The sequence below is a fragment of the Brienomyrus brachyistius genome, chromosome 3 (assembly GCF_023856365.1).
Source record: "Brienomyrus brachyistius isolate T26 chromosome 3, BBRACH_0.4, whole genome shotgun sequence".
In the NCBI taxonomy this organism is placed as follows: Eukaryota; Metazoa; Chordata; class Actinopteri; order Osteoglossiformes; family Mormyridae; genus Brienomyrus; species Brienomyrus brachyistius.
This window is the reverse complement of record NC_064535.1, coordinates 18633723-18657186: the sequence shown is the minus strand read 5'-3', so window position 1 is coordinate 18657186 and position 23464 is coordinate 18633723. Positions and strand designations below refer to the sequence as shown.

The following is a 23464-nucleotide window of genomic DNA, read 5'->3' as shown; positions in this document are numbered from 1 at the left end:
CATTGTTCCTGAAGGTCGTGAAACTGCACTGAATAAGTGCAATATAATTTAATTCAACTATCTTCTCAATTATAAGTGTGCGTTATACGGTCCGGTTTAGCCTGATAGGCTTTATATAAATCTTGTGTGGTTCCAGACGGAAACAGAGGATCGTTGTTTAGTTTCATGAGAATAATGAGTCGGGCATCTTGCCTGGGACACAGAGGCCAATCCCTTGGGATTACAGTTACAGAAACTGAATAAAAAATGAGAGCCAGAAGATCCAAAAGAAAAGGCGACATAGGTTTTTAGTGTTTCCCAAGTGTGCAGTAAGGACACGAAACTACGTTAAGCAGGCCTGCCAACTCTCACGCATCTGGCAGGAGACTAATGCTTACATACTCAAGCAAGAAATATTACGGCTAGTCCACATTCAACTGTACACCCAAAATTATCTACATCAAAACCGTCGGGGCTGTTTTCAAACCCTACAGACTACTTAGAAGGTAACACAACTCTTACGTGTAAACGTGTATAGACTTGTCAAATCTCACGCCAGCCATTTCACGTAAATTGGCTGCCTCGGTTAAAGCATTGCATAAACGTCCACAAGGCAATAAATGCGTATCTCCTGGCATTGCCGGTACAGGTTGAGAGCGTTCAGGTGGGCAGGCGCCCAGGTGAACTTCCTGTTCATAACATTGCTGCTCAATACGTGCACAGCCTGGAAATGGAGGTCATTACAGAGCTGTCCAGTCGAGGTAAGCACATAATCGGTCACTTTTGGAGCTCTGTGGAGTTTCAGGTAAGGGCGACTTCGCAATGTTTAACTCTGCAGTCTGCGGGATAAGGTATCTTTAGTTTCGTGATCGCGTGTTCACTTTAAACAACCCCGATTACATCCCAGACGTCCTAGACCCACTAGTTTTCACTTAATACAGTGTCGTGGAACTGAGTAATGATAACCCCTCCCAACCACTATATGTATGTTGTTATAGGGTCTTACCCATGTAAAGGCAGTACGAAACTGTGCTTAGATCTTGGAATTAAAATACTCCCTGAGAGGTGAGCGTGCTACACACTGACTGCCTATAACGTAGAAGTTTGGCCTGGTTTTTACTTCATTTTCTGCAGCCGAATCTCATATCTCAGTTCTCAAGTTAAGTCCATGGCCTTGATTCGCCGGCCTGCGAAACGTCCGGAAGTCGAGCAGTGAAGTTTAGCATCGGGCTGCAATCTGACAGCCCCCGGTAACATTGGGGACTAAGCATCAATTTCTGTCTCGTATTTAGTCTAGTGTAACTGCACATTTCGTTAGGGAACTTCTAATTTCAGATCCAATTAACGTTTAAGATTTTGCTTTTCAACACTCGATATCAATTTTTTTGTTTTGTTTGATAATGCATGAAAACGATTTTTACGTTCCGTGCTGCTTGTCTCGTTAGGTGTCTTTCTTGCTTATACCATTTTAAAGGGATATTTGTGATGTGACAGTGAACACTGATCGTTAGTTACCTGTCACCAGCTTTCACGTAATCATCTGTAGGCTTTTTTTTTCTTAAATGGCAAAAATATAATAGCCTGTGCATTAACATGAGGAACCCCCTAATTAGAATTATGACGGTAATAACCAAGCCCACAAGAATGAACTGTGGATGGGCTTCCACATAGACACACACCACTGTTGCTGACTTGCAGTTTGTCTGATTGTCAGGCTATTTTAGCCTCACAATGAAACACTGTCATGAGCCTCCTTACTCAGTTGATGAGCCATACTTTTAGCTGCAAATCCTTTGACTTACAGTGAGTTTCCAAAAGTTGGACTCCGGGGTTTAAAAATAAAGAAATAAATGGTGGAAACTCACTGCCAACCAACCGCAAAGTAAAAAATAAGTTTTACCTTTTAGGAACAAATGAATGTAAAAATGACAAGTTCTGTGTGTTTCAACAGCTGTCCATAAGTATGAGGAGCTCAAAGAAGACCGTGAGAGGCACAAGATGGAGGTCAGTACTGCTGTACTTACTACACTCTGATGAATTACATAATGTAGTTTTCTTGAGGTGATTTTTTTTTTGTAAACTTGAATCTTTAGATTTTTTGTGGGATATTCTGCATCTTAGTAAATGCTCTCTGTCAAGTGTAACAGGGCCAGGGTCAAAGGGCTGATTGTCTGGATTATAAATTAACTTTTCTGCTTTTTTGACCCCGTGAGTCTCTCTAATTGATTGTTATATTTTAATAGTAAGATTAACAGAAACTTGTCAGCATGGGAATGCAGTATAGACTTTCGATCTGTGTCAAAGGTGCAGTGTGTCTCTTCAGTAGAGTCGATACAAATTACAGGCCTGAATGTAACGCATGATGGCTTATCAACGGCTGTGATTCTAAGGACTGCTTCAGACCTGCAATATGACATACCTTCAGTAGCCGTCTGTGCAGAGTGAATCTGGTTGATCCTGAACTGATGTATCATTTTTAACTTCTGAATTCTTGGCCCTCTGATATTTATTTATTCAGTGTGCATTAGCATGTATGTTAGCATGAAGTGGGGGGATTGCTGGACCCCTATAATTTATTTGTCCTCTGCTGTAACAATGTCAGGAGTTTTGTTTTCTCTTCTCTGTGATCTTCTGGAATTTTCTCTCTCACGTTTTTGTGTTTGAGAGTATTAACTGCTCAGTTCTATATATATATATATATATATATATATATATATATATATATAATAAAATGCCAGAAGGTAATTAAATGTATAGACAATGGTATACCTGTGCAGTAATTTCTTTAAGTCAAGACAGACCAGCCTTACTTACACGCCCTTATTTATTGCTAGACAGACTAGTGCTGAAGATGGAAAAAAGAGCGTAATGCAGCTACTATTCAATTCAATTCAATTCAATTCAATTTTATTTATATAGCGCTTTTAACAACAGTCATTGTCACAAAGCACTTTACATTTAACCAGCCAGAACCCCACCAAGCAAGCCTGAGCTTTGCTGTTAGCATTACTGTCAGTAATAGAAATAATAACGTTCTACCTCTGTACTAATTTCTGACATGGTATTAGTAGAAAATCCTCATTTAGGTCAAACAGACATCCATCACACATAGCAATGTTATGCAACATTGCATAACATGCCACAAAGAATACCATGACCTTATGGGCAGTGCATTGTAATGTTCCACCTGACTTATATTTAAAATGCATCTTCAGCAACCAAATGTCCGTTCAGTTACAGTACATGCAATTCTGATAATAAACTTTTTTTAATTATATGGTTTATTCTTTACTTTATATTGGTGTTTCATCAAACAGTATGGTGAAAGAACCAGATGTACTCTTTAATAATACATATCTCTCTCTCTGGTAGTCTGATGGATGATTCTGGGTTTGGCAGATGCCAGGAGAACGTTATCTGCCTGACTGCATTGTGCCAGCTGTAAAGTTTGGTGGAGGAGGGATAATGGTATGGGGTTGTTTTTCAGGTGTTGGCCTAGACCCCTTAGTTCCAGTGAAGGGAACTTTTAATGCTTCAGCATACCAAGACATTTTGGACAATTCTGTGCTTGAACAGTTTGAAGCCGAGATTGTGAACCAGGTCTTCTCATCTAACATCAGTCCCTGACCTCACAAATGCTTTTCTGGACGAATAGGCAAAAATTCCCACAGACACACTCAATAAACTTGTGGAAAGCCTTCCTGGAATAGTGACAGCTGTTATAACTGCAAAGGTGGGAACAATTCCATAGCAACTTATGTATTATTTGTTTCTTATTAAATTGGTCAGACACGCAGTACTGTCCAACTGCTATCTGTAGACATGTTACTGTGGTGTTTCTAGGTGCCAAATATCAAGTAATGCGTTATCAACTGGTATTGTTAAGAACCTGGCTAGAACTGGTATTGCTAAATTGCTTTCCGACTTGTTGTAAATTGGGTGTGACGTTATTTCCAGTTCCGACTTCAGAGGTAAATGGAACGTAACATTAAGCTCAGCTGGAATTGTTCCAACCAAGCTGCCCCTTATAGGCCATGGTAGGTACTGTGATTGGTAACGAGTGTGTGTGCATTATACAGCCTTTTCTATGTGATTTGTAAGGTGAAGTGGTGGTGTGAAGGCAGGGGACCTGGCAGAGGTGTGATTTGTGAGGTCCTTTCAAATGAGGTCGCCTTTCTCTTCTTTGTTTAAGCCTTTCAAGTTCAGTCCACCCCTCCTTGGATTGCCACCTTATCACGATGGAGGGGTTGGTGTGCCTCAGTGACCCTGGGGGCTGTGTTGCGGGGGCAATAGCCCCTGGTAGGGTCTCCTAAGGCAGAAAGGTTCAAGGTGAGGGGCCAAACAAAGACCAATCCGAAAAATCCCCTGATGAGAAAGAATAATAGCAAGGTCTTGTTTCCCTCGCCCGGACTAGGGTCACCGGGGCCCCACTCTGGAGCCAGGTCTAGGGGAGGGGCCCGTTGGTGAGCACCTGGTGGCTGGGCCTTGGCCCATGGGGCCAAGAGCCCAGCCCGAAAGAGGTACACGGGACCGTTCCCCAGGTAGGCTCACCGCCCGCAAGGAGAATGTCACTATTTCTGGGCTCCTTTCATTGAATATGTAGCAACTTTCATGTGTATTCATGAGCCATTCACACCTGGCCACATCCCCCCCCCCTTTTAATACTTCCGACAATTACGTTTTGAAAAGAAGACAGATTACGGATTTAGTCAGCGGTTTTTTCATGTTTCTACAATAAGATTTCAGCGAGTTATGAACTGAAATACCAGAGAAAGATACGCCGTCGACTCCAGAGGGTTAAGAAAGGGGACTGGAGGGTGTGTTCCAACTATAGGGGGATCACACTTCTCTGCCTTCCTGGGAAAGTCTATTCCAGGATACTGGAGAGGAGGGCGAGATCGATAGTAGGATTTCAGAATCAAGAGGAAAAATGCAGTTTTTGTCCTGGTCGTGGAACACTGGACCAGCTTTATACCCTTGCGACGGTCCTGGAGGGAGCTTGAGAGTTTGCCTATCCAGTCTACATGTGTTTTGTGAACTTGGAAAAGGTTCCCCGAGGTGCTCTGTGGGGGGTGCTTCGGGAGTATGGGGTTCAGGGCCCACTACTGTGGGCGATTCGGTCCCTGTATGAACGGAGCAGGAGATTAGTCCGCTTTGCCGGTAATGAGTCGGACGTGTTCCCAGTGCGTGTTGGGCTCTACCAGGGCTACCCTTTGTCACGATCCTGTTTCTAATATTTATGGACAGGATTTCTAGGTGCAGCCAGGGTGTTGAGGGTGTCCAGTTTGGTGGCCTCACAATTGCGACGCTGCTTTTTGCGGATGACTTGGTCCTGCTGGAGGTCATCTGCTGGGGACCTCCAGCGTGCTCTAGGGTGGTTTGCAGCCGAGTGTGAAGCGACGGGGATGAGGTTTAGCACTAGTTCACGAGTGAACTGAGCCGGAAAGCAGAGCTATTGATCTATTGGTTCGTCTTCGTCCCTACTCTCACCTATGGTCATAACCCAAAGAATGAGATCGTGGATACAGGTGGCCGAAATGAGGTTTCTCCACAGGGTGTTTGGGCACTCCCTTAGAGATAGGATGAGAAGTTCGGATATCTGTGACAGTCTGAGTAGAACCGCTGCCTCTCCACGTCGAAAGGAGCCAGTTGAGGTGGTTTGGACATCTAGCGTGGATGCTTCCTGGGCGGCTACCCGGAGAGGTTTTCCATGCATATCGAACAGGGAGGAGGCCCAGGGGCAGACCCAGGACACGCTGGAGGGATTATATCTCTTGGTTGGCCTGGGAACGCCTCGGCATCACCCCCAAAGAGCTGGTAGAGGTAGCTGGAGAGAGGGTGGTCTGGGTATCTCTCCTGAAGTTGCTACCCCCAGCAACTGGAATCCCGGATAAGCGGATGGTAATTGGATGGATGGATGGATGGATGGATGGATGGAAGTTCAGTCTAACAGAGGTGAGATCAATATTGCCTTTACCAGTAAAGGCTGGTGTGAAACACGTGAATAAAAAAGCCATTTTTCATCATTATCGTTCTTTCTTCTTTATATTTCAGTGTAAGAGAATGGAGGATGAGCGTGACGAGGCCATAAGGAAATTAAAAGAATTTCAGAGTGGTGAGTATGTGAGTTTTAAGTGATAATTTCCACCCCACTTAATGTCAAACAAATTAAGTCCAAACCAATTAAGCTGACAGCTTGGGAAATCTTCAGACAAGTTTCACATCCCTTGTCTGCCTGCTCTGCCGTCCCCTTGTCCAGCCAAGGGTCACTGTCAGTGTCACAACAGCACATTGATAACTGTTATGGCCTGTTTATTTTACTATGGGGTGATATTTTTGAGTATTAAAAATCTCATAATTGAATCTGTCATTAAATGTTTAGCTTCAAAAAGCTCAAAACCTGCCCTGCTGGAAATACAAACTGAAGTCCTTTCCACCTGTGGGTCAAAGCGACTTGGCTGTCCCCACTTCATGTGCTGCATGTCATGCTCTCTGGGCTGGAGGCCATGTTTTGACATAACATGCGCATACATCTATTGAGTGCGATTGCACTGGGGCTGAAAGAAAGTGGCGCTCCGAGGCGTGTTAAATGAAGCTGGCATGCAAACCAAATGACAGCGTGTCGAAAAGCTGCAAACGTTAACTCACTGTCGCTCGCCTCTCAATGGCTTTGTTGCCGCATTTGCCTTTGTTTCCTGTGACTTCCTGTTGGGCCGCTTGTCTCTTTGTTTTCCCCGACTCATTTCTGCCCAGTTAATTGGTCCGTTTAGGGGTGGGTAAGCTGCTTGGTTTGTACCTGCATGGAGGCGACTGCGGCTGGGTACATATATCGATTCCTGCCATAGTCATTTTACCTCCTTGTGATTTGACAGAGACCTCTAATCACACTGTATGCTAACTGATGTTCTTCATGCAGCCAGGTGCCCTCCGCATTAGTGTCACTGCACTTCAGCGTCGGCTACACAATCTGTCAGTGGTTCTGTTTCACAGTGGAGGCCTTCGATTGGCTGGCTGAAGGCACCTGAGCGCATGTCAGTTCCTGTGATACGTACACGCCCCTGAGGAGTGAAAGCGGCAGTTACGGTTGTAATTGTGTTGCCATGATGACACCGTCTTCAAACTCCTGTGCGGCACGATTATCTGCCAAGGCTGCTGCTCACCCTGCAAAGCTGTTTCATTGCCTCTGCAAAGGGTCTGACAATGGGCACAGATGCCCATTCGCACTGTGCCCGCTCTCCGTGGCTCTCTTTACCTACCCTCCCCGAAAACTGGCTGTGCTGACCTGGAAAGCTTACCTCTCAACTCGCTGTCCCACAGGCTGGCTTGCATTATCTTATCGTCTGAATATTTAAACTTCTGGATTTCTGAAGCTCAACAATGCCCAGATTTAGTCAAAATACACTTTTAAAAAGGCAATTATTTGATGAAGTGGAACGCAGGATTTGTGTCTGAATAAACTTGGCCTTTGCTCAGCTTTCATTTGTTCTTCACCCATAAACACGCATTGTGCTGCCCCCCTCCTTTAGTGCGAGCCGCCGCTCCGTGCCAGCCAGCTGCATATTAGGACCTATTACGTGATTTCATAGCTCTTGGAAAATTGCTTCTATTCACAGCGAACGACGGGGGGAGGGAAAAAAAGCCTCAACACACAATCATGTCTTTTCAATTGACGATGGCAAGGTTGATGACAACATGACCATTGTGTTATAATGATAACACCACAAAGGCAAAGGCCCCCTTATCAAGGCTTCGGTGCCGCTGCAGATACGATTTAATTCATCGCACTGTCGGAGGCGCCGATAGCATTATGTGACACGACGGCGCAGGGGTAATCACTGTCTTCCCAGTGAGGGGGGAAAAAAATTAAATAAATAAAATAAAGTAGAAAAAACTCATCTCTAGATGGAGATATGGGGAGGCCAAAACTTACAATTAAGGCTGCCAGCTCTGATGCGCAGGCCGTGATTTCCTGTGCCCGCACACAATTCACGGCCGGCCCTGTTTATTTACCGCACCCGCCGTTTAGCGTGATTAGCATGTCACGCCACTGCCGCGTCGGCTCAGGCTGGCCAGGGCTGACTTCAGCAGCTAAGTGCTCTTTAACGTCTGACGAGGGAGCTTTTCAGTATTGACCGTTCGACGGTTTTTAATTACACACGGTCCGAGGGGATGCCTCTGACAGGCCCCACTAATTCCTGTTTTTCCACATCCGCTGCGAGCGGCTAATTAGCTAAGTGGCAACGAGGCAAATCTGCCTGGCTGCGGTTTATGCCGAAGTCAGTCTGTAACTATTAAATACATTGTTTTTGCATTGTTTTTTAAAATGAACTCTAAACAGTCACAGGCCATTCTTGTTTTACTTATTTTATTCTGCTTGTTTGAATGGGAAGTTCCCTCACCTGGTGTTTGGGGTCAACAAGCTGACCCAATCAGGAACTGGCCCTTTTACACATGTCTCACAGCTGACCCAATCAGGGACTGGCCCTATTACACATGTCTCACAGCTGACCCAATCAGGGACTGGCCCTATTACACATGTCTCACAGCTGACCCAATCAGGGACTGGCCCTATTACACATGTCTCACAGCTGACCCAATCAGGGACTGGCCCTATTACACATGTCTCACAGCTGACCCAATCAGGGACTGGCCCTATTACACATGTCTCACAGCTGACCCAATCAGGGACTGGCCCTATTACACATGTCTCACAGCTGACCCAATCAGGGAAAGGCCCTATTACACATGTCTCACAGCTGACCCAATCAGGGACTAGTCCCTTTATACCTGCTTCACAGTGTCTCCCTTACGCTAATCTTGAACTTGCATTCATAGACCCCCACCATTTTGGCTATCATTCTCCTAAAGGCTACCTATGTACTATAACTATGCTTCATAACTTCCCTAACCCTTACAGTTTGGGGTGGGCTGTGGGGTGCTGGTGCCCTCATGCCGCTGCTCGCTTTTCCTCCAGTGTCCCACATGGTGATTGAGGAGGTCAGTGCCATCCAGGAGAACCTGGAGATTGAGAAGTCCTGCCGGCAGAGTGCCGAGGTGCTGGCCTCCAAGGTAAGCTCCACTCTGGGAAGATAAGCGGTTGCACAGAGGAAGGAATGAAGGATCTGTCCCTGTGGAAAGTTGTCTTTCTGTGTCGCTAGCTCATTTTAATGGTTTAGAGGGAGCATTTAATTCTAAATAAAGCATAGGTATTCAGCAGCTGTGCTTGTAAATTATACATCAGACACATGTGAACACCAAGGTCAAGAAGACAAGCCAGGCCCATTTTCCTGACTGCCATTGAACCTGGGCAAGTACAAATACATCTGCAGAATGTTAGAAAGTGTGTGTGCCATTTGACCCGGTGCCCCTTTCAGCCAAACCACTTTGTGAGATTAATTTGAAGTGGTCAAAGCCTGAAGGTCAGCTAACTCCAGAGAGCAACAAGAGGTCCCAGTGTCAAGTGGGAAATGCCCAGTTCAGCTTGGTGCCTATGAATTAATAATCAAAAGAATATCTGGGGAAGAAAGATAAATATGATTTGTTTACAATTTTCTGTACTGTGTGTTGCTTTAAGATGCCTCTGCTTGTAACCTTCCCTCAGATTGACACAGATAAACAAACACACAATGTGAGGTAATACTTTCCTGAGTGCACCAACTGGCTGTGTTGTTCCCATGCCGTCTCTCACATGCTGGATGCACAGTAGCAGGAAGGAGCAGCCTGTGTATGCTTGATGCATATCACTGACAGTGATCTCCGTCGCCATGGCGCTTGGCAGCACATCCTGTCTGTTTCCAGTGGCAGCCATATTGTTTGCTTGCTATTGAAATGACAAATAGGTACAGTGTGGCAGCGCTGGCAACTAGAACATGACTGGTTTTAGAACCCATGACTGTCAGAGTAATCATATTACTGGTGGGCCCTTGAGCAAGGGTCTTATTCCTCAAACACTGCACCAGGGGTGCTGGGAAAATGTGAGACCCTATAGTGTCACGTGTGTGTGTGTGTGTGTGTGTGTGTGTGGTGTGTGTGTGTGTGTGTGTGTGTGTGTGTGTGTGTGTGTGTGTGTGTGTGTGTGTGTGGTGTGTGTGTGTGTGTGTGTGTGGTGTGTGTGTGTGTGTGTGTGTGTGTGTGTGTGTGTGGGGAGGGGGGGGGGTGGGCAGTGAACCCCGCTATAGGCAGAACTCATTATGATTATGTTTACAGCTAAATATTACCTTGTGTTCTTTCCAAACATGGTGCGTCATACACAGATATGATGCTGTTGCTTGCTTGTGTCTCGTTTTGGCTGAAAGTGTCCGCTGAATAAACGTGAATAGTGTTGGTGTTTCATTTATGACTAGCGGTGATCTGATGTTACCATGGCACGTCGGGAGGCGTCTCCCCTGGGCTGCCGAATTTCGGGTGTCTGAGACGTCCTGTTTACTTTTAAAATTAAAACCCTGTTTGGCGGAGGAACAGGTGGTACACAGGGAAATGTACATCTCAGCAAACATCTTCTGTCGCATCTGAAGAGGGAGTGTTTTCTAAATTATAGTATAGGGTTATGACTCATTTACATGTAAATCAGCCCGAGGCGCCACGGCAGCAGATGGAGGATGGACAGATGACCTTCAGCTCTTATTAATTTACTACTGCCAATTCAGTAGTGGTAATTTCCCTGCTGGCATCAAGGCCAGTGAAAATCGTAATCAATTTTTTAAACTCTACTGCGTTTGAATTAAAAAGTGGTAATAGGGGGCCTCGCTGGCACAAGTCAAATCAAAGTGTAATCCAAAACATGACATTTTGTGTTGATGTTTGATAAAAGAGCATGAAGGCCTTGACATAATGACCTCTGCTTCGCAGAGTTGGTCTTCTGCTCGCTGCTGATTTTTCTGAGTGTGTAATTTTGTATATTTTGTCTCATCAATAGTAGATTATTATCAAAGAGTGTTTTTATCTTTGTATTATTTATTGTTGATTGCGTATGAAATGCATTCTGGAAGGTCTCATCAGAAAATGGGCAGCTGCAATTTATCAGCCTGGATTTCATTAATAAATGCTCCTTTTATAAGCTTTTTCCCCCCCAGACACATTTTATTCCTATATGGCGAAAGTGACATCAGAGAATATGTTTAATTCACACCCTGTCTTAGACTCTACTTAATGGTGTCCTTAATTAATATATACGGCCATCTTAAATTGGTAATAAGAAAGCCATATTTCATTGATTTGATGCAGTCAATTTTGCCTTTCAAACAGATCAAATTGCATATCTTGCGTTTAAAAAAAAAAATGAGGGAAATATACAGGTATATACACATGTAAATTGCCTTTTGTAAATGGTATTAAAAATAGACAGGTTTCCTTAAAGTACTGTAATTATGTGAAAAGGCACATTTGCACAGACCTTTCTCTCCCTTGTACCCCAGAAGAAGACTTAATTTTTTTTCACATCTAATTACGGCTCCCACTGCCACCTCTTTGAGGAAGTGGCCCCAGTGCGGTGCACCGTCATGATTGGAGCACATTGGATTAAGGTGCAGTTTAATTTGGCGGCCGCTGGCGAGCTTGTTGTGATTGCCTTGTTGTGTGACCGACGCTCAAGGTGAGTCAGGCTCCCATCACGCGGCGCTGTCCTGCATTTTTCCAGTGCTGGGAAATTCATCACTTTTCCTTTCTCTGTCTTTCTCTTCCTCCAGACACCCCATTCCCCCCCCACCCCCCCACAGCCTGATTTTACACGCAGCCCCCTCTGCACACACAGCCTTGGCCAAATGCAGTGTACACCCCTGGATTTTCGATTAGGTTCCGATTAATGGGGAGATTCGAGGACGCTTCATGGCTTCAATGGAGGCTTTTGCTTTCAAACATGTCTGATGTGGTTTCATCAGCGCTCCCAGACTGATTGGGTTGCATTCTGTCGCAGGATGTCGCATGCTAATCTGTCTCCTTTAGTATTGTGCTGTGGTCAGGGCTGTGTGAAAAATCAGAAATGCCACCGTGACTCCTGATCAATATGTCCATATTCTACTGCCCCCGCCTGCATTTCGGCCCTAGCCTGTCACGAAGGCATACTGAAAGGAGAGGAAGGCTCCGGTCACATAGCAAATCCTCCTGTTCCTGCTCTGTCCCTCAGCTGCATCGGCAGAACCGCTCCTTAAAGAGGAAGAGCATGCAGCTCCTAGCCCACCTCGGGCCAGAGGTCATTACTGAGATCAGCCTGGAGGATGAGGAGGATGATGACAAGGAGGCAGACGAAGGGCCATGCTCCTCTGGTCACTGCAAGAAGATCATCAAAGGTGACTGTGGCCTTTACCCAAAATGCACCACACTGCAGGCCATTAGGACCGCTGGAACCATTTCGTGTATCATACAGTACTGCAGGTATTTTAATGCAAGCTGACCATTTTAAAATCAGGATCCATTATTGGCTGCCATTGTTGCCAGTTTCCCCTGCTCTCATGTACACATCCCCCGTTATCGACCTCGCTCTAGTGTTTACATCCCTGGTTCTCATGTTCACATCCCCTGCTCTGTCCACAGAGCTGCAGGACAGACTGCAGAGTATCCTGGAATTGAAGACACAAACTGCTGTGCAACTGGAGGTGATGCGGGACACGCTACAGGAGGCCAGGGAGGAGGTGCGTGACCCACAAGTCCAGAGGGTAGCCTCTGGCTACCTGGCTATGGCTGCTGGTGGTCAGCGAGGAGGTATTAAATCTGAGCAGGCGTGGGGGGGCCTGATAGGGGGGGGGGGGATCCCGCTGATACATAAACAGAGTGCTGCCATTTTGAGAACCACGCAGATTTACCCCATTCTAATTTCTAATTCTGTTTTCTTGTTATTGTGTCTTTCATTACATGATTTATAGAAGCATTTCAGACTGGGTGCTCTTTGTGATGGTCCAACAGTCGTGTGCCTACTGGGATTTGAATACAGCTTCAACCATGTGCCATTTGTTTTTTCATTGGAGTGTTACACGCCATGTTACAAATGTCATTGTCCAACACCGTGAGAATTGCACTATGACCGTGAGACTGTGGCCACTTGTTCTTAGAGCATCTGTCCAGATGCTTTATTGGTCTGCTTTAGGACAGAATGAAGGAGGCATTATCTATATGTCAAGGGCACAAGGGGCACATCGGGCACCTTGTAATGAAGCGCTTAAAAACAAAATAAACCCTCCACTCTCCCCTCAGCTGCTGAAGGAGAAACGCCATAATGCCATTTTGATTGGCAAGACACTTCAACAAAAGGAGCTCTTGAACAAGTACAACAGAGGTAAAACCGTGAACACCATCCCGGAGACGGACGCCGTACCGCAGCTCGCCGGCGCGGCTCGCAGAAGCCGTCTCTGCCTCGCAATCGTGAATGTTTCTGACGGCATGAGTTGTGAGGGGTATGGAGCAGGACGGAACTGGAAACTATCGCTGACCTCAGACACGTCCCCATTGTATGCTGGAAGCTTTGCTGTGCCTCGTCTGCAGCACCCCCCTCCGCGCTAGTGGATGCAGATGCTTTACTGACCTTTTTAGGGAAGCTAGGTGACGGACTTAAAAACAAAACTGAGCATGTGAAGGGACGCTGCAGTGGCAGTGATGGAGTGCTGAATGAACGGTCCTATGCTGAGGCTCTGCGCTCTGGTCTGAGTATCTGCTGTAATGGCTGCTGGTGGACAGCGAGGAGGTATTAAATCTGAGCAGGCGTGGGGGGGCCTGATGGGGGGGGGGGGATCCCGCTGCATCTTACCCCATGTTTACCTGCCCTGTTACCATACATAGCATCACCTTCACTGGTGCGGGTGGTGCCCTCTGTCCTCACCATTAAGAGGAGGCCTCCCTGTGCATACTTGCCCTCCCCACTTGGCCAATATTTACTGAATGTGGTGCAACTCACCTTGTGCTCCACAGTGTCCATGCTGGCAGTAGAGGAGTACGAGGCTCTCCAGGGAAGCCTGCTGCTGGAGAAGGACCTCAGGGAGGAGGCTGAGAGCTTTGCACGGGAGGTGTGTGGTGTCTGACCAGCTCTTTGATCACGTATCTGCCTCGGCCTTGTTCCAATGCTCATTAATTTCTTCTGTCCTTTAATAGCCACCATTGAAGCAGCGCTGGCTTTATTAAAAGGCATGGCGGCTGTGATGTTGGTAGCAGACACCCCCATAAAGGTGTCCCCTTCATCATTGTATGTCGCAGATGCTGGTGGAGCAGAAGAAGCTGAACAGACAAAGTCAGATCCTATTGAAGAGCGCCGCTCCCAGTGAGGCCCTGCAGGAAGCTCTGCTAGAGGTGGCCAGGCTGACTCAGGCCCTGGAGCAGGAGAGGATGGAGCACCAACAGCAGGTAATGCAACCTGCCTGGTATGCCCATATTGGAAGACACTGGCCGGACTACATCAAGTATGGACCAAGGTCAAAGGAAAATGATCGTATCTTCCTTCATTTTCAATTGGCTTTTGGTTCTGTTGCTGTTTGGTTTTGATCTTAAACTGTACTTGGATTATTATGGTCTGTAAATACACCACTAAATTATTGACTCATAGTCATGTGATCCTCCCGGCGTCATTATGTGGCATAAATAACTCAAAAACCGTGGGAGTCCACTGGTCGCTCATTTAAGTTACATTTCACGGAGTGCTCTTCATGCTAATCGTGCCGATGATGTTTTGGATGGCCCTGTGTGATGTTAATAAGCCTAATGACCGCTGTGTCGCCGCGGTGACTTTCACATACTTTGGGTTTGTTTTACATGTCGATTTTAATGATTGCAAGAAAGTAGGATCACTGATCTTTGCTGCATGGGGAAGGAGGTGAGGCCTGGCTTCTGTTTAAAGAACAATTAACACATTATTTGAGAAGATAAAGCCTGGCACCAAGCCAGAGCCACTTCATGGCAATCATCACCATGTGGGCTCTTTGTGTTCCTCCCGCATGGCCCTTGAATGAGCACGCTAACTCATTAAAATAGCTTGTTTTTTTCTTGTTTTTTGAATGTAAGTATATGGGATTTTTTTTTACCAAACTCGTATCCTATTATATTGTGCTACTTGTATAAAGGTAAAGTACATTTAGTCATTTTCCATCCACCCATCCATCCAACCATCCATCCGACTTCCATGCCTTTATCCAATCCAACGTTATGGCTGAGGGGCCTGAAGCCCATCTCATGAGGTGGGGAGAAACAGAGCCATCATACTACCTACCCAGCTAATGCATTTATGAAGATGAATGGATGAGCTCATTGGCTGTGTGTGTCAGATGAAGGTTGTCCAGAACGCACCTTCCAGTGTGGAGCAGAAGGAGGCTTCGGCGCTTTGCCGTCAACTTCAGCTGCTGGAGGAGGAGAAGACGGAGTGGGAGCAGCGGAGTCGGCAAGCAGAGGAGCAGGCCAAGGACCTCCGCTTTCGAGGTGATGGAGAGGTGATGCGCAGCCAAGTGCTGCAGTTCCACCCATAATGTGTCGGATGTAGACATTCAGAGTTAACCTTCGTTTTGCTGAATTTGCAGTGGAGGAGCTTCAAAAGAAGCTGCAGGCAGCAATTAACCCTGTTCCCACTGTGGCCCCACCCCCTCCCCCTCCACCACCGCCGCCGCCACCCCCCCCCTCCACCAAATGCAACCCCATCCAACCCCCTCAGGTACGCCTTCCCCATTCTTTGCTGTTATCTGCATTACTTCCTTTTGGGGTCGCTGGTTGCCAGTTAGTTCTGCAGCTTGCATCTTTCCTATAGGTAACAATCTTGTTTTGTTTTTTTTAAGCTCTTTGCTATCTCTTCTGCGTAAGAAGAAACAGACAAGTGATGAATTTCCTCTTGTTGTTCAAGACTCTGCAAAGATGGAAACAGGTAATAACGCAGCCTGAAACTAACAAACCAGCCGCACCATCCATCCATACGACCATCCATCTGTCCCTCCATCCATCCATCTTCTGGTTACAAACAATTAATCTATATTAACAATTCCCCATAATATGTTGTTTCTTTTTAAATTGTCAACATCTAATGTGAGTACAGTGCATGCAGCATTCACTGTGATTCCTGTTATCTCAAGTCACTTCCATAGGAAGCATAGCAATTTGCTGACATTGACAAGCAATTGACATTTTAAATTCATTCAGTGGCAAAAAGCAATTCACTGTTACTGTGTCTAAGCCTTCTTAAAGCCTACAATGCGCAGCCCACACGAGGCAGCACACGAGGTGGGTCGGGACACGGAGCAAACCTGTAGACGGGGTAGCCTTTCTGAGCACTGCTCAACTCAGGCTGGCTTCTTCCTGTCGCCATTATGAAAGGTAGACCTTGAAAAAACCTGTTGCTGGAATATCTTTATATTAATAGCTAGGAGCCTTTTAAATTTATTTTTTTATTTTTTTTTTTATTTTGGCCACATACATTACAAAATACCACTACTGGATGAAAGAGGGCAAGAGAGCCAAGTGCTGAGATGCAAACACAACTTGAAGTATGAAGTATGCTTTTTAAGACTTATTTCAAAGGAAAATCTGGCCCTTCGCACTAGAGCCAGAGCAGTTATCTGGGAACTGAGACCTAATTAGTTAATTTCTATAAGGCGATGGCAGGTAAATGCTTGTTATACCAAAACTCAGCGTCCTTGACTGGATATTGACACTGTGCTTAAATAGCGTTTTCCTCTCTGCAGCACCATGTGTAGCCCTATATTCTTCGGGAAAAGCTCAGTCCAGTACAATGGAGGGAAAATGTGTTTTCAAAGCACCATGCTGAGGATGTGTATCCTGGTGGTCGGATTCCGCGCGCTTCGACAATAATAGCATCTGATCCACGAACAGAGAAGAAGGAGCCAGACATCCGGCAGCAGGCTGTTGAGGAAATGATGCAGCGTATCAAGAAGGGGATCCAGCTCCGTCCGGTGCAGCAGGGCTCCAGGAGCAGCAAACAGCCTAAGGTGCCCCCAACCTGGCCATCCTGGGCACGTGGGCTGGCGTCCCTGCGGAATGACGGAGGATAATCCCTCTTTTTTGCGAGGGTCACCACAGGCCACAGGGGTGCTGAGCGTGGGGCGTGTCTGAGGCTTTAGGTCGTGCGCACAGATTCAGTATGAAAGTTTGTAACGACTCACATCCAAAAGAACCCAGCTATCACACAACACTAGGCAGGTTTACAGTATTACAACACATATTGTAATTCCCTTAAAGTGTGTGTTTGTGATGCTATTCATTCTGCCATATGTATCACAATGCAGCTGGGTTCTGTATATTTTATTTGTTTTTTCAGGAACATAATATGCCGTCACTCTCTGCAGTTCGGGAACTCAAAGGAATCCTGGTAAATCCCGCATGTGTTTAAGGGAATTTTCAAACACCAGTCACCCACATGGGACAGACATAAAAACCTGTGGTGTGCATGTAGGACTCCTTTCGGCGAGCATCCCTGGTCCCGAGTGCAGCTGGAGTTCGTGTGGGGGCCACACAGTCAGAACTGGAGACAGCGCTGCAGAGACGCCGGCGGGCAGTCGATTCCACCCCGGAAAACCGTGAGTCTCTCCCCACTTCTTCATAAAGCCATGGGGCATCTCTAGCCTCCTGCAGAGGCAGAGGCTTGGAGCCCCAGTGAGTGTCCTGTCCGGGGGCCTGGAAGGAAGCTGTTTTTATTGTGCAGTTTTTATAGGCATCAGACCAGCAGTCAGCTTCAGTACGTACTCAGCAAATGCTTCTTATCAGCTGAGTGACTTTCAGAAGCTGTTTGGACAGTGAGTCATGTCACCCAGACTGTAACAGAGCTGCATCTCCTGCCTTACTCCAGCCCTCTCTCTGCTTTAAGGAACATAGTGACATGGCCAGTGATGTGAGTCTGTAACTGAACTCTCAGCAGGAGCGAAGTGGATTGCCCAGGCAACTCCTATGGCTACTGCTTGGAACAGTTGATTTTAGAGAGTTTAATAGCTAATAGCAAAGGAATGCCATTCATCGGTGACATCCTTTTCTCATACAGTTTTAATGTACACTGATCAACTGTGGGAATGTTGGGTCTGTCTACGTTTCTGGATGATTGCATGAGATGCAGCCTCACATGGAGGACAAGCCTCACTAAGCTGCATTACTGTAAATTGTTGCATATTAAACCCTAAAATAAAATGTGAAAAATATATTTATAATGAAACAAGTATAAGTAAACATCAGCAATATTGCCAGCAGAGCTGCTTTGTGATTGGCTGTACCACTGCCAACCACATGCAATCTCAATGGTGGAAGTGAAAAGCTGTGCATCGGATTGTATGATGTAACTTTGCAGTAACATACTAGTTCAAATTAACATCATGTGTCTGTCTGTGATCTGAGGTCTTGCTGCCTCTGTTGGCTTGTTGGTCTAACACAAAGACAGGGCTTGACTAGGTGTACAGGGTCATTTTTACTCACCTTCTCATCAGGAAGCTGCTCCAGTAAAAATGTTTGTGTGGGTGTGTGGCCATTGCATCATGCAGACTATATATAAACATGCAAACTATTTTAATTTATACTTATGACACTTTCTGAGTTAGAACCAGATTGTACAAGCTGTTCTGTGTTTTGGTTCGCTTCACTAAATGTGTTGTTTTTTAACAGTTTCTCCCTGCACTGTTTACCTCAGCCCCTTGCCAGGGGATTGTGGGAAGTTTGGTGTTAGATAGTTCTGAGTAAAAACTCTGTGAATGTATATAATCAACACATAGCAAATTGAGGAATCGAACCTGGGACCTCAGCATCGCCAGACAGCGATGCTAGTTACACTGGATGGGGTGGTAGCCTGTGTGAGCTAGGGCCTCATCCGTAATGATGTGGAAGGTTCCAGAAGACTTTGACTGGTTGATAATATTTTTGTTGAGGGACAGTTGTTCAACCCTTAGAACATTTAGCTGACAGCTGTGGTGTTGTGCCCAACAGACAAGTAGTTCCCTTTTTCTTCTTGGGAGACCAAATCATGCTTGTGTGTGACCGTTCTGCTGCTTGCAATGAATATAGATCATGCAAGACTGCTGATGTGTGTTTGACCTCTACCAGCTGCTGAAGCAGGTACCGCCCCCTACAGCACTGAGCTACTTTGGAGCCGCTACTCACCCTCCTTGTGCACCCGCCTTGGTACCCTGTTCCGAGGACCAACAATGGATCCCATCCATCCCTCTAAGCTGTGCCATTTTCTGGTGGGGTTTGCCCCTCCCTACTGCTTGTTGTTTATGTGTTTACATGCCTTCTTACGGAAGTCCCCCCTAGGTGTTACGTACACCAGCCACTAAACGCTATAGACTCTTCAAAAGCCACCAGCCTGCTACCAGAGATGTATGGAGGTGGTGTGATGTGACGTGACACCCCTAAGCACAGCCTGCTGCCTTTTCTTAAGAATGTTAAAAGGCTTTTACCTCAGTGGAGATGTACTCTTATCCCGCTCCACATCCAGCAGCAGGTCAACAGCAGCACCAGCTGAAGTGGCAGTAGGGTATGCCAGCTAAAATGCGGCTCTTATGCCGTTTAGCTGCTGCAGATCTCTTTTGTTGTTGTTGTTGTTGTTTGCACTGCCAACCTATTCTTTGCACACGTCTGGCTATGTAGATAGGTTTGGAATGGGGCAGTGCCAAGTGAAGGGGCCGGGGCAGCTTGTGTACTGGACTTTCAGATACCCATGTGTCTTTCAGGGCTGGTCAAAAAAACAGCCAGATGATAGGATCTGGTGGCTTGCTGGAATATCCCCATCTGGTGCCTATGGAGCTAGGGACCTGCTATGAGTGCTGGGTGTGGTGCTGCTATATGACTGGGTTTTACACTCTTGTCTTGCCAGCCCAGGGGTTAAGCCCTCCATCCAGGAGTAGCTTACATAGGAACTAGATTCAGGATCAGTCTGCATCCACACAATGCCACAGTGTCTCTCCTGGGGAGCTGGCTGTTCGGTTTAGAGTTTCCGCCCTGTAAATTGGAGGGTAACTTCATTGTTTTCAGGTGAGGGTGAGCAGAAAGCCTGGATGGGGACCGGGCTCGGGATGGAATTGTGACGGGCACTAATTGAAGCTTTGAGTTTAGTTTGTTGTTAAGGCACAATTTCCACTCTGAGCACCATTAAGGGCAAAGGGGTTAAATCCCTGAAAATTGCAGAGGAAATTCAATTCTTGCCACGTCCCACCTGACCGGCCGTATGGAGGTGTTTTGTAAGTGGTGCTCTGGAGTGGACATCTGCTGGAAATCAGATGTGCTGATTAAAGGGGACGTTTTGGGGTGGCAACAGAGCATTTTTGGAACATTGTCGGTGTTTGCCAAAGTAGTTTCTGAATAGCTGCATGTTCATTAGACCTTTCCCTGAAATAGGAGGACGAATCAGGAAAAGCCACTGAAGTTCAGACTTTTGTTCCTAAATAGATTTATTTCACAACCAATTTGACCTGAACAATGGTCTTGGAGATGAAGGATGGTAAAAGAGGAGAGGGATTTGCATGGATGTCAGACTCAGCACAAACCCTGTGACTTCCCTGTCTTATATTCCTCCACTGTGAGGATACATGTGATTTGTTTAGAAGTTACGGGTCAGTCGTGGAGATATTTGCAGAGGGCAGCTGTACCTCACATCTCTCTGACCTCCAGGTGGACCCATTGTCACAGAGAAGGAGTCGATAATGTGATCTACTTCCAGCCTGCAAATTTATAGAGCATGGCTTTGCGTTATTAATAATGAGGGGTGGCACCTGAACGTTTTTTTTACTGAGTTTGATCTCTGGTTAGTAACATTTAAAACAGCATCTCACATCTAATTAATTAGATCAAGCCTAAATTTTCCTCCAAACTAAACCATAACACTTTTAAATTTTTATGGTTTTTGTGAGGATATTTTTGAGACGGTGCTAACTGAACATGTTGGAAATTTTAAACAACCATTTCATATGGAAGAAACATTTTGTTATATACGAGTCCAGCAAAGTGCTTTCTGTGCTCGTCACATATTTTAACACCCCTAGTGACACTGATTAAATGACATCCTCTCCTCTATCCTCGCCTCTGTGGCTGTGGGGGCTGCTGACTAACCCAGTGTTGTAATTCTGCTGGTCCAGGCAAGGGCGATGGGCTCTCAGCCACCCTTCCTCTGCACCAATCTTTCTTGCCCTTTTTGCCACATGCTCTGCCCAGCGCTCCTGTGCTTAAGAGCAGCACCATTACCATTAGTAGAGCCATGTATGAAGATCAGCAATTAGGAAACATTTTTTAAGCAGAAAACACTTAATTTAGTGGTTTTTGTGGGTAATTTCATTTATTTTCCGAACAGAGTAATTGCCTAGCGGGGAGTCGTTTCTGTCAGGCGTGGGAATGAAGTGGGACGAGAACATGCCTGCGGAGGGTCCCCAGCCTGCTGATTGGGGGTTTCTGCATTCCAAACTTATCCTCCCCTCAGACAGTGCGTCTGCAACGCAATTGACAGTTCCCTGTGGGGGCTAGAAAGCTAAACGTGCTAAACGGCAAACAGGACAACACTTCCACAACGTCTCAGTGCTAGTGTGTGGCAGTCATCTTAAACCAGATTAAACCAGCTAAAATCAAAGACACACAGCACAGAACTGGGCTGAGTGCCTTTACTATCCATGAGACCCTTTTACTACTGTAGAGTCATTGTTGTTAATTGCATTAAGATTCACTTTATTTAGATTTGTCAGTGTTATCACATACATCTTAGTGCATGGTTTTTCTGTTGTGCTATCTCAGGATATTTGGGGCTACTAAAATGATTATTTTATTAGGAATAGAAGTAGATAGATAATTAGATAGTAGCTAAACAGCATGAAAACATAGCCTAAAAAATGTTCACAGAACTGTGAGGACAGCTGCGTAACATAGTTTCAACAAAAAGTGCACATCCTGATCTTTACAAAACTGGCATTTGTGGCAGGTGTGCCATTCAGAAATAAATGATCTTTATTCTAGACCAGTGCACTCACACGTGATCTGGACTCCCGAATAGTGGTAAGAATCATCTTTCATCTTGTTTCCTAAATCCAGAAGGGTTTCTGTTTGAAGAACAAAAAAAATGCCTTCATCGATCCTTCTGTCGTTATGGACAGCCATCTCATGGGAGTCAACAGGTCTGATGATTACACTTCATGGTCATGTAATAGCAATAGAATATGAGGCCATTTTACGGCACCAGCTTCACCCAATGGCTTAAACCCTGTCCCCTCGTGGTGGCTCCATATTCACATAATGCTCCCTGGCAGACTGCCAAACAAATTCAGGAGTAGTTTCATAACAAACAGCCTCCTCAATCAGCACATCTAAGCATCATTGAACCAAAATGCAGATCTGCACCTCCTTCATCCCTCAGGGAACTGGAGACAGGTCTTTATGAAGAATGATCTGGTATACTACCATAAGCAGGTCAGGACCATTTGAAAGCACTCCAAGTAGGACTGAAGCTGTTCTGAAGCTGAACGATGACCCTGCTCCTTATTACTGCCTTGACATTAATATACTGTTAGGTGTTTCCATTATTTTGTCCACCCCCAAATGTGTCTGTGTTTTATACACAAACACGTCTTTATTCTGACATAATTATGTTGCCACAACGGTGAAATAATAATTATTGTAATCAATAAGACTGGAGCGGCTCCTGCTGAGCCACTCAGTATGTAATGCAATCACGGGACAGGCAGCAGCCCAATCAGTGAGCTCCCCACAGGCAGACTACCTGACGGCCCGCAATGGTGCTGACGAGCGTTAGCCTGGAGCTTTCAGCGCAGACTGGACCATTACCTCAGCCAGGATTCACGGACAAGCGGGGAACACGCGTGGGTGACCACAGAGCATGAGTCCGTCCTGTTTTGCACTGGCTCACTGCTTTATTTCAAATAGCATTTAGTAATTATTTTTAATAGCTTTTGTTGATATATGTTTTGGAGAATTTAGCATATTCTGTCAGCCTTTTATATTAAACCATCAGGTGGTAGTTTGACTAGTTAAATCCTCAGTGATGCAATTGTAGCATTACAAAAACACAAAAGCTTCATGTTAAAGATATATGATACATATGAACAGATTAGGTAAACTGTTTGTTTATATGGTATTTAGTCAGGTGGGCCTAAAGGCCAAAGGTGCACTTTGGGGTGGCTGCTTAATCTAGCCTGCTTAATGCTGGGTGTCCCCTGGCTGTAACTCAAGCCAGCACAGCCGCCACCCCCCCCAATGCTTAAATCTGTGAAACGTTCACTCGGTGGGCCTGTCAAACACTCAGAATTTCCTTGGAGGTGCGAATAAGGCCCACCTTTCCTGTCAGAAAGCTAAGGGGTAGCACTCGCTCTTTCAGTCCCTCCTGAGAGTGCCTCCAGATGGCAGCATGCTGGCTTTTCCTACATGCTGCCTGGCTGCTGGGATTCTGTAACTCTGGACCGTTGTGGTTTTGTTACTTTAAAAGGCGCTAAATAATTGCTTCCTTTAAATTATTCGGCGTGAGTAGCAACAGGGCGGCGGGATTGTGCCGGCAACCAGACGCTTCTCACAATGAGACCACTGATCAGCTTCCATG

The 23464-nt window shown here is 45.8% G+C and overlaps 1 protein-coding gene across 1 annotated transcript in view; it reads left to right on the top strand.

Moving 5' to 3' along the window:
* Positions 1-2: 2 nt before the first annotated feature.
* shtn1 (shootin 1) overlaps positions 3-23464 on the top strand; it is a 25593-nt gene continuing 2131 nt past the window's right edge. Inside the window, 17 exon segments of the mRNA XM_049007054.1 lie at positions 3-485; positions 629-740; positions 1931-1983; positions 6034-6094; positions 8954-9048; positions 12101-12263; positions 12508-12605; positions 13165-13246; positions 13876-13970; positions 14158-14304; positions 15219-15369; positions 15468-15556; positions 15558-15598; positions 15720-15805; positions 16768-16883; positions 17213-17263; positions 17348-17471. Coding sequence (XP_048863011.1) covers positions 710-740; positions 1931-1983; positions 6034-6094; positions 8954-9048; positions 12101-12263; positions 12508-12605; positions 13165-13246; positions 13876-13970; positions 14158-14304; positions 15219-15369; positions 15468-15556; positions 15558-15598; positions 15720-15805; positions 16768-16883; positions 17213-17263; positions 17348-17471 — 1483 coding nt within the window. The 5' untranslated portion in view covers positions 3-485; positions 629-709.